Source organism: Phragmites australis, chromosome 2, assembly GCF_958298935.1.
Source record: "Phragmites australis chromosome 2, lpPhrAust1.1, whole genome shotgun sequence".
Lineage (NCBI taxonomy): Eukaryota > Viridiplantae > Streptophyta > Magnoliopsida > Poales > Poaceae > Phragmites > Phragmites australis.
Genome location: NC_084922.1, coordinates 17,113,310 through 17,124,679, shown reverse-complemented (window position 1 = coordinate 17,124,679; position 11,370 = coordinate 17,113,310). Strand labels below are relative to the sequence as shown.

Sequence of the window (11,370 nt, the reverse complement as noted above, 5' to 3'; positions counted from 1 at the left end):
CTGTAGATGGGGTGATATTTATAGATTACGCTCACAAATATAACCGTTACCTTCGAAACACCCCCAATGCTCATGACACGGCAATCTGCTCCAGGCCATTGTTGGTGACGTGGCGAGCAGCTGCCACGCCACCCATTATGGGCGACGTAGCTGGTGCCCCACTATGGTGCGCCACAAATTTTATGGAAAAAAAAACCATCGGGAAGCCGTCGCAAGCAAGCGAAAGTAGTGACTTTTTTTCTGGAATATATTTTTAAGAGAAGAAAGTAGCGATCCTAAGAAATGATCCTTTTTGGGACTTTCTAAAGAGAAAAAAGTAGCGAATATTTATGGTGTTACGTGAAAAGGTTTGCCACCACCAAATCCCGCAAGGACATTTAGGTGGTGCAAAATGCATTTTACTCAAAATATGTAACATATCAAATTAACGGAGGCTGTCTCCCACGACCTAGTAAGTCCACTAAAATGCAGGCATTATCCATTTCTATACACAAGAAGAATCAGTCCATATATACACATGGGCAACTTAATTGCTGTAAAGAGCATAAATACAAGGGTGGTAAACCCAGAATGTCTTGCCTTGGACAACAATTCGTTCAGAAGAATCTGAAAAGAACAGGAAACACTGCCACATAACCTGGATGAATTCTCCCTACAGTAGCAAACACTATTGCCTGCTTTTAACCAGCAAATGAAACAAGGAAATCCATCTACAGACCATCATGAAGAACCTCAGCCCCCCAAACTCGCCAGAATTTTTTTTTATCTGCCTCGTATTCCACCCTTTTCCTTTTGGAGCTGCTTTGAGTAAGCCGCGGCCTTAGCATCTAGGGCAGTCTGCTTCTTCCGCCTTGATTGCCCAAGAGCTGCCGGATCAATCAATGGTCCTGACCATGTTTGCGAGGTCCCCTTTTGGATGGGGACTACGGTACTGAAGGAAGCGTCCTGGTGCTCAAATGTAGGCTCCAAATGACGACAGGATCCCAACGGATTACCCATAGCTCCATCCTGATGCGGGGGAGGGAACTTCTCACTTTTGCTCTTGGCATTTGCATGGGTTATCATTCGTCGCCTCTGCTGTCATTGAGAAATTTGTAAAGCTCAACAGTGAGTACCTCATTATGCAATTACATTTGAATGCAATGAGCAGCTCTAGTTCACTATAGCGCATCAATTATACTCATATTTCAATAGCAACAACTCATTTGTTCAGCAGCAAAAGATAGTCTTTTTTTTAATCCCAGCAACATGAAATTAGTAACAGAATAAGTATATAAATAGGAGACAATGCCATTGATTTGTGAAAAATTATTTAGAAGTGGCACAATTAAGTAAAATATTGATTTTTATCAAATTTGGAGTCAATTTCAACTTTTTACAAGTGTTTGGCAATTTAGGCTTGCTAAAGTAGTGGATTTTGGCATGTCTATGCCCCCTCCCCCCCCCCCCAAAAAAAACTAAAGAAGAAACAAAAAAGAAAAAAAGAAAAAGAAAAGTAGAGGTCTGTGCCCTCATTTTCTTGTTCCACGGTTTCATAACGATTGTATTATTGCAAGAATAGGTTAGTGAACAGCTTTTGGTTTCCCCCCAAAAAAGGAATAACTTATGGTGGTGAAATCAAAATTGAATTGCCTAACAGTATCATACAATTATAATCAACTTGATGGTTTTTTATATCATCAACAGTGCAAATCATTACAAACGAAACAAGAATGTCTTCAGTCATAAATAGCTTTGACTTACATCTACGTTTGCTTGAAACTCTGCATTAGCTTCTGGTGCTGGTCCAGCCCGGTGGGATCGATCCCGTGGTCGAGTCCTTTTTACGACTTCTCCTTTGGCCTTTGCAGCAGCTCGTAGCCTGGAGGATAATAACACAACACAGAGACATACAACATCACAAATGTCCAGTATTAATCAGTTAGAAAGCTTATTCTAGTGATTGGAGCAGGACTACATGTGCTTGTGCAGGTGCATCTATGCCATGGAAGCTTACATAATTGTTATCTCCCTATCAGGTTGATGGTCTCAATTTCTTGCTTCTAGATAGGTCCTAGTAGTAAAAAGTAAAGCCCGAACACTAAACCCACAGAACACAGCCTGGAAGTGGCAGCATTTGACAGTTTGCAGGAGAACAGAGGTAGTTCCATGAGATCTAGATGGTTTCTTTCATCCATTTTATTCAAATGCATTACAGAATAATATGAATGCCCAGTGTGTTCAAAATCACCACGAATGATTCATGATTGAAAATTCTGAATAGCCCAACTTGACATAAAAATATTGTAGGTGGGACTGCTAGTAACTGGGTTTGTACAAGTTCTCAAACAATTTGTTATTTGCACTTATGTCCAGGAAAAAGGGGAAAAGGTACATATGAACACACCTTCTAGCTTCCTCGTCTCTCAACTTGGCATCCATCTCCTTGCTTGGTGGATATGTTGGCAAGCTTGAAGGGTCACAAGCATAAGGCTCAGTTGAAAAGAACTACAAAGACCAAAGTACAAAAAATTAGTACACACAGCAACCTAAAAAATCTTGTTGAACTGCAAAAGTATACATTTGTTATGGGGAGCATACAAAGGATAGCTCTGGTATCGATGACCAAATAATTAATGGTTCATTAAGAAAAGCAGCACAAACATATAAGGGCGTTAAAATAAGCCAGCCCTCTGCACCACCAGACCCCCACAAAGCCACCCTTTCATCAACCGAATCAGGTTTGGCCGGGAGCAAAGCTCCTTTCCAATGGGTCCTCCAGCTCAGCTTTGTCCGTGTGGTGTGACAGAGGACAAACCGATGTAGCCGGAGGGGCTTGGCTTCACTCATGTTGCTGAGGAAGTGGTTCTGCGCAGGCAGAGGCAGTGTTGGTTTCCATTGTCAGCTCACAGGCTGGTTGGAGCTGACAAGTTGTCCATGGTGAATACTGAATACTATATTTTGTTGGACCTAGCCAACTCATGCAGGGGAGTCAGCTGTGGGGTTTATTTATTTATTTTGCCATGCCTCAGTCGCACCAACATTTCGGAGTTGAGTTCAGAATAGCCGAAAGGCCTCAACACCGAGTACCTTAACTCCTGAAGCAAACAAGATATCTCCTACCATCGTGAGAAATTGCTCATAAGCACAGGCATAGGATGTTGGTCTGTTGCATACTTGCATAGTGCCCAAGTGCTGAAGGGCGAAGACCTGAATGCCTCATTTTATGTTTTCAACACGTTTGCATGCCAACATTTCTATATTACTAGGCTAATAAGCAGTTTTCCCAAGGTATCTAGTTTTTCTTTGCCTAGTTTATTAAAGCAATTTATAAACTATGAGCTATCATACTGTTAACAACTAACATAAATACATTGAGCCAAGTGGGAGAGCACTATTTTTTGAAGCAGAACATATATGATTAAGTTGTAGAACAGTACAAGGCACAAGAGTAGTGTACTTCCATATGTGTATGCAAAATAGAATCATGTCATGCTTGCTTGCAAAGGCAACAATATATGCAATCACATAATTAGAATTTAGGAATTATATCATATCATAGAGATTTCTCCCAGTTTAGCATAAAATTTTATGTTAACCTAGTGACCACTGCTCCACCTCTAGACATTAAATTTAACATTTAAAATAAATGTTTTTCTAGACTTAAATTGAAAGTTGATGGGGGGGCTTCTGGACCTTCAAAAAATTAATGTTCTTAATTGGAGCACGAGCTAAAGTTGGAAGACTAAATTGATTTTCCTCTTCATAGTTACACCACCAGTTCAGAATTTAGGAGTCACTCTTAGAAAAGAGAACAAAAAAAATTGTATGTATGATAGAAAAAAAAACAGACAGCCATTTTAGAATACTTTTACTATTGGCATACTGCAAGCCTCGAAAATTGCTTGTTCGGGTGTGCACTAAGGTACATTGTGTAGAGAATGCAATGTTTGATAGAATCATAGGACCACTACGAAAGATCGATGACCCTTGCATAGGGTTAGTGTGTTTTGGTGATTAATGTCAACATAGTCAATGAAACTATCTTAGTTTACATGTATACAAGGTTTAATCTCATGGATGCTATGTGTTGTGCTTGGGGTATCAAACACCTCAAAGGAGTTGCAATTCAATGTCAAAGAAGAGCTACATGAAGATATAAGGACCTATTGTTTAGACAAGTGATCATGGTGTTGAGAACTTGTGTAGATAGGTTTGTTTTCTTTGGCCATACTACAAAGAAGGGTTTGGGTTCAGTAGCTTGATCTAGTGTCTATAGGTTTGTTACCTAGTAGCGATGCACACTAGGCTTGGCTCGTCCTAATAGATCAGTTGAAGATCTAAGACATCAAGGAAGAAGTCATCAAAGCCAGGACAAAGTTTGAACTGAATTGGACAAGTCCTTATCGAATGTACTCATCGGATAATCCAATATGAACACCGGAAGCTTCACCGGATTATCCGATGAACACCGGAAGGCTATACACTTATACCGGAACAAGTTTCCAGAGAGATGAAGTGAAGAAGTCATAGAGGATACATGTATCGAATGATCCGATGTTCACACCGAATGATCTAAAGTGCTTCACCGAAAGCTTCACCAGATGATTCAATGATCACCGGAAGATTCACTGGGAGAACTTTACAAAGAAGGTTTGCTCGGCTTGGAGTTGGTGAGATGCACTCACCGAATATTCCGATGTGTGAATCAGAAGACTAAGAAATCATCCGGTGGCGTGACCGTGGGTTCCAGCGGCTAGTTTATGTTACACTCACCGGATGTTCCGATGCTAAGGAAAATATGCTTACCGGACTATCCAATATTCACAATTTTCTGGGCCCGAGAGGCAACAACTAGTTTTGAGAGTTGGGACTATAAATAGACCCCTACTCGGCCATTACAAATATAAGTTTTTCAGATATAAATTGATTAGGTTTATCTTGCTGAATTTGAGCCTTAGTTTTAAGTGATCCTAATTCAACGCTCCCCCCCCCCCCCCCCGGGAAGGCATCACCGATCCTTACACACTATGACTTATAGATCAATAACTTTGCTTCATAATAACATTTATGATTAGACACCAAACAATAATTCCTTCCAATTAGGACATTAAGGAGGGAAATGATAGGAGCATACTTCACTTTGTAATGCAGCTGTCGCAGTTTGACGTTCAGCTGGATCAATTGCAAGCAGAGTTTCAACCAATGGCAGCGACGATGGAGGAAAATCTTTAAATGTCTCCCTGATGCAACGTTTATAGGGCTGCTGGGGTTTGAATATTGTCGCATGAGGCAGTTTAGACTTCTTCCAATACTCCTCTGAGGGGGAACCACATAGCTTGAAAATCTTGTGCAACTGTTCTACCTGGTGAATAGTGTATATTCCAGTTTTAACAGTAGGAACCAAGTAGTTGACTTCACGCAAGCAAATATGGCAAAGCAAAACATAAACAAATGAACACACTATGAGTTCATCCAAGAGGGCTAGAATCTAGTTACGATGCAAAAGAGTGGCATTAAACAAAATATATGGTAGTTGGAGCACCTTAAACAACAGACAATTCAAGAACTATTGTTTTTGTGGATTAATCACTCTAGCTGAATTTACTATCATTCTATCAAATGGATACATGAAATAACCAAATTACATGGCAATTGGCAACTCAACCACCCTTATCAAAGCATCACACATATCCATATTCATATTAACTACTAAGTAATTTCATGTGATTAATTTCCAGTATTTTCTACCCTGTTGCAGGATCATATCTTGTTGAGCTTACAAATAAAAGATTTTTAATCATTTGTATGCGATTTCTGGCGCATCACGATTTTAATCTTACCTCAAGCCCATAAGGCTAGTCTATCATTTAATCTATTTTCTGGACTTATATAATAAACCTAAACCTTCTTTCCAATGAAAATTGAAACTGAGGCTAGAGGAGGGTCGTTCTTGGGATTCGTAGGCTTGACAGTTTGGTTTACTCAAACACCTCTAGAGCTTATCTAGTGGGCCAGCTTACTTGTCCCATGAACAATAAGTGCAACAAGGCGACTTATGAGCCACTAATTCTTTGCTCAAATCAAGAGCACTCTTATTTAAAACTTAAACATGAAGTTGATTGTTTTATGTCTTAAATTTTTGGATGCTTTTAATATATGATATACTGATGGAGAATAATTTCTAAAAACTGCCCTAACAGAGTAAAAGTCCTATACAACAATTGTTTGCACAACACAACATGTTCCCATTAGTATTAATAAATTTGAAAAAGTATTGCAACCGCAGCCAATATACTGGAACATATTTATGACTACAGAAAGTGGCTGTGATATGAAAAAAACAAAGTACCCACACCGGAAGCTAAGCATAGTCTTGAAAACTTAATTGAGAATTAAACATGTCTGTGGAGTTCAAACTTATTCTGATGTCATCATTTGAACAGCACCAATTATGTGACCAGATACACCGTTGGGAGATTTAAAATAATGGACATAATTGCACTGACACCTTATTTTAAGGTAAAAGACAGTAGCACATTTTTCAACAGAAGTTTTCATTGAAGTCATGTTGGCAGCAACCAATGAGCATGTTCTACCCATAAGAGAACCACTAGTCGGACATTTAGAATAAGGTCAAAAGATCCTTCATTTCTTCCAGTAAATGACAATGACATGGTCACAAATAACTATGTTCCAAAATATTAAAAAAATGAACAAAAGATCAGACACCATAGTTGTCGTCATCAGGAAATCTCATGTACAAAGTCAACATTTTCAGCCACAATCATAGAATTCTATATTGTGAAAACAGTGGGAAGACAAGATTTAACCATAGTTTTGATATTAACAGAATGGTCCCAATGATTACTACAAAAATTAACATGGCAGAATAAAGAGTTGGATCATGTTCTTAGACTCACCTCAGTGCGCCCCGGCATTATGGGCTTCCCATACAAGAGCTCTGCCAGAATGCAACCAGAACTCCACAAATCCACGCTTACACCATAATCAGTTGCACCTAGTAACAATTCTGGTGGCCGATACCACAACGTGACCACCCGGCTTGTCATTGGCCGCTTATGTCGTGGATCAAAGAACGTCGCCAGACCAAAATCCGCAATCTTAAGAATCCCATTATTATCCAACAACAAATTTGACCCCTTGATATCTCGATGCAATACATTATTGTCGTGACAATGCTCAAGCCCTGATAAGAGCTGCTGCATGTAACACTTTATCTGCAAGATAACAAGCTGGCATCAACTTCACATAATTCCATCAAGTAATAACCTCTAGTACAGGAATCAAGTCTCACACACCTGCGGTAATGTAAACTTGACATCAGGACTCGCTGCGAGCCCAGCAAGGTCATGCTCCATGTACTCGAATACAAGGTATAGGCTACATGACATCCTGGAGGTTACCAAGCCCTCCAATTTGACCACATTTGGGTGGTTGAGCCTCCTCAGGATCAGTATCTCCCTTGCCATGAACTTGACGCTCTCAGGCTCGAGATTGTCGAACCGGACCTTCTTCAGCGCCACGATGCGGCCGGTGACAGTGTCCCTCGCTCGGTACACGTTGCTGTACGTGCCCGACCCTATCTAAGAGTGAATCGCCGGACAGAACAACAACAACAACAACAAACGAATGGCGTATCAGTACTCTAGCAGCACGACGAAGAATTTCACAGATTTCAGACGGAAGGGCCTGCCTATCTGCCCATATACCTTATTGAGCTTCTCGAAGGTGTCGGCGCGGCGCGGGGCCCAGCCACGGAGCGCCTCCCCGGCGACGGCAACGAGCCACGGCGGCCACCCGGCGGCGAGCTGCTCGGCCGCAGCGGGCGCGGGGACGCAACCCTGCCTGGGCCCCGCCGCCCTGCGCCCTCCGAGCCGCCGCCGCGGCCGACCAGGGGAAGGCCCCTTGTCCCCCTCTACGGCGGCAGAGGGGGACCCGGCCGAGGCCGCCGCCGCAGCGGGCTGCGGGGACGACTTCTCCTTGCTCCTTCCCCTCCTCGGCGCGGCCGGGGGGGAGGACGACGGCGCGGCCGCGCGGCCGAAGACACAGCCCATCGCTCTACCCTATCGAGCCCTCACGGAGCATCTAGTCCGCTAGGGTCTCTGCTACCCTCACCGCGGCGAGGGGGGAGTGAGGCGAGGAGGAATCAATCAATGAGCAGCGAGGAGAAGAGGGGCGGAGGAGAGGCCCGTGGTGTGTGTGGATGAGCGTTTAATAGCTCACGAGGCGGTGGGGCTGACCTGTGGGCCCCTAGGGGGTCAGAGCGGGGTCAACAGCTGGCGCAGCGGTAATCCACAGTCCATCGATAACATCGGGTCGGTGTGTTATTGGGATGGGGCCCGCGGGTCATGAGTGGGGTGGGGCGAGTGATAAAGGCGGGTCAATCGTATTGAGGTTGGCTGCAGGCTTCGAGGCGTAGGAAGCTAACCTATGTGGCTATGTCGTAAGTAATATCGTAAGCAAATTCTACACGTTCTCATTAAATTCTATTTACATTATCTATTTTGTGAGCAGATATGTATTATTATAGAAGATTTTTTTTTTTAAGATAGGATCCTATATAATTTGCTTTCGATTTTTCCATTTTGAATCACACTCCACGCCGATGAGGGGCCACAGCTTTAGGAAAAAAATTCTATACATCAGGTACGCACACCCGACGTAGTACGTAGGTATGTCAGATTCTACCACGTGTCCTTTCAAGCATCACGATCCCTTCCGTCTAGGCATCCAAGTGAATGGTGCGGCTTGTACAACTTGATTCTATCAATCAGGCACGACTCCACCAAGAAGTGAAGCCTTGCTTGTTTGGATCTCGTGGCTCCAGTATTGTAGCTCGGCCCGTGTGGCGGCGGCCTTTTCCCAGACCTCATTGTTGTACCTCGTGACTTCCTTATTATCATCGTGTCCCCGACGTTAATAGAGATCCCCTCCACTGATTAATCCACACGGTTGGTGAAGGGATCAGTAACATTCTAAGAGGAAATGAATTAGAATATTTAAAAATCTAATCGACTCTAAAAACTTCACAAGATAAACATATATTAATTTCTATCTAAATATGCTATAGATTTATCTAGTGTGTCTACTCTACCGCTTAAAAAATTTGTAACCTATAGTTAATCTTAGCAAACTATGCTAGGAAAATAAATGAGCAAAAATAGATTATAAGTATGTAAATACAAAAACATAAATAAGGTATCGAGAGCAAACTCGATACAAATGACTTTTATCTCGTGGTATCGATAGCATAAATATCACCCCTGGTCCACGTTGAATCTCCACCAAAAGATATGCTCCCAAACGACACTTGATCACAGCCCTTGAACCACCAAAATCTCAAGTAGGTTGAGCCACCAAGTCACTAAGGCAAGATCTCATCATAAGTCTCTCTTCAGGTCACTTGTTATCGTGATCATTTCGGAGCTTGAGCCACAAGCCAATGGTCTCCTCGTCCCCGTACAAACATCTTGTCACCGCTTCACACCAAGTCAGATGGTCAATAAGCTTGAGCTACTAAGGCCCAAGGTGCCAGCAAGTCACAAAGACTTTAAAACATCGGCGTACCTCTCGGTACAAGTTAGGATCACTCCTTAATCCACTCTCTAGACAGCGGCACTTAGCATCAACTCTCTCTAGACCTATTAGCGCTAATCACTCACTAATTTTATGTTTAATCGCTTTGGATGAAAACTTTAAGCAATATGGTGGCTTGGATGTATTCTCAAGTGTCTAATGACTCTCCTAGACTCTAGCACACTCAGGCCTCTCCAAATGATCGAGTGAATGGGTATTTATAGTCTCAACCTCGCGGACTAGCTATTGCTCCAACGGTCAAATTTTGCTATACTCACCGGATGATCCAGCGTGTGCAACATTACAAACACCAGATCTGGTACTCCCTAAAACCTTGACTACATTTGGAAGCTCTCTAGAAAAAACAAACCGCTGAAAACTTCTTGTAACTCCGAAATATCCAGAATATCTACATGTATATTTTCAAACGACTAGCAATTCGTATTTCGGTATAACTTTCCGTTACAAACTCCGATTTTTGATGATCTTGGGCTCTATGGAAAACTTGTGAAGAGATCTACATGATTGTATAGAAATCCATCTCATTTGATCACATCAAAATTTATGGAACGGGTCCAATTCATTTCTCTTTTTTTCCGGTTTTAGTGACTTCTCTTTTGTTGTATTCATGGGACCTACTAAAGTATATACTTAACAAATATGTTAGTCTCATTGACTATATTGTCATTAATAACTTAAATAACATACATACCTAAGAGGGTCATGTTCGCTACAATCTCCCCTCTTTTGTAATTGATGATAACATAATCAAAGCGAGTGACAAATAACAAATGATACCAATTGTAAAGAGGATAATGCCTTAGCACATTGCTTAGATACATATTCTTACCACTTTGTTCCCCTTTTGTTGTGGCTATCAAGGAGGCAATTCTTTCCCTTTCTTCATTGCCACTGTCTCCCTTACAACTCCTTTGTGAACCTTAGCATCGCTAGATATCTTGCTTCCTTACTTGTTCTCCACTAGGCACGCCATCTTGCACATCTTGCTTTGGTCGCCAAAATTCTTTTCTTTTGTTAATAATCTCAAAAAGGCTACAAACATATGTTGAACTACGCCACAGCACCGTCCTTCTGCACCGTCATGGCGCAGCTCCTCTCCACTGCTCGTGTCGCACTGTCCCGATTGTGCCGCTTCCTGTCGCTGACATCCCACGGTGAGCTCATCTCCCACCTTTATTCCCTTCGCCGTCCCCGTCAGCCCCTCATCTCCGGTTACGTTGTCCCGCACATGTAGCCCCATCGCACTTGCGTCATTCCACCGTAGAGTCACGCCACTTGCGCCACGCCGCCTGTGCACGCCCTTGCAACCCTGCTCCACCATGTGCGCCGCCATCGGTCCCATTCGCACGCACCGTCCTATGCGTCGTCACTGCACGCATAGCTACACCGCGCCGCCCGCCGCTCAGTTGAGGCCGTCGAGAGCCTCTCGCTCCTCCGGCCTTCTCCCCTCCGCCCACGCATCGGCCAGCACACACGCACCTGGCGGCGAGCAGTGCCAACCAAAGCGACGACATCTTGTATCCACCGGCCTTCCGGAGTATTCGGCGTGGCCTGAACGGGCGGGTGCCTGAGGAGAGCATGCGCTGCAAGCAGCGCGCTCCCTGGGCCGGCCTCGCTGAATGCGAGCCTGCGCTGGGATGGCACCCGACGTGGTCCAGAGGCGGACCTGGCGGCTGGGATCCCGACCTCTTGCTGGGGGTCGAAAAGTGCATCAGCAGCAGCGACGGCGGCCCTGCTGGGCCCAGCGCCTTGATCCCCTTGAGCGGGAAA

General features: G+C 43.4%; 1 protein-coding gene across 2 annotated transcripts; it reads right to left on the bottom strand.

Moving 5' to 3' along the window:
• Positions 1-452: 452 nt before the first annotated feature.
• Positions 453-8,191, bottom strand: LOC133901426 (probable serine/threonine-protein kinase At1g54610). 2 transcript variants are annotated; one of them, XM_062342803.1, is made up of 7 exons: positions 7,713-8,191; positions 7,302-7,586; positions 6,903-7,220; positions 5,117-5,344; positions 2,387-2,487; positions 1,744-1,861; positions 453-1,077 (listed from the first exon to the last, which is right to left on the bottom strand). In XM_062342803.1, the coding sequence occupies exons 1-7, from the start codon at positions 8,055-8,057 to the stop codon at positions 763-765; spliced, it is 1,710 nt and encodes a 569-aa protein (XP_062198787.1). In that variant the 5' UTR covers positions 8,058-8,191; the 3' UTR covers positions 453-762. The 2 variants fall into 2 exon arrangements, with proteins under 2 accessions (XP_062198787.1, XP_062198792.1); XM_062342808.1 differs by having other exon boundaries at positions 453-1,074.
• Between the last annotated feature and the right edge of the window lie 3,179 nt (positions 8,192-11,370).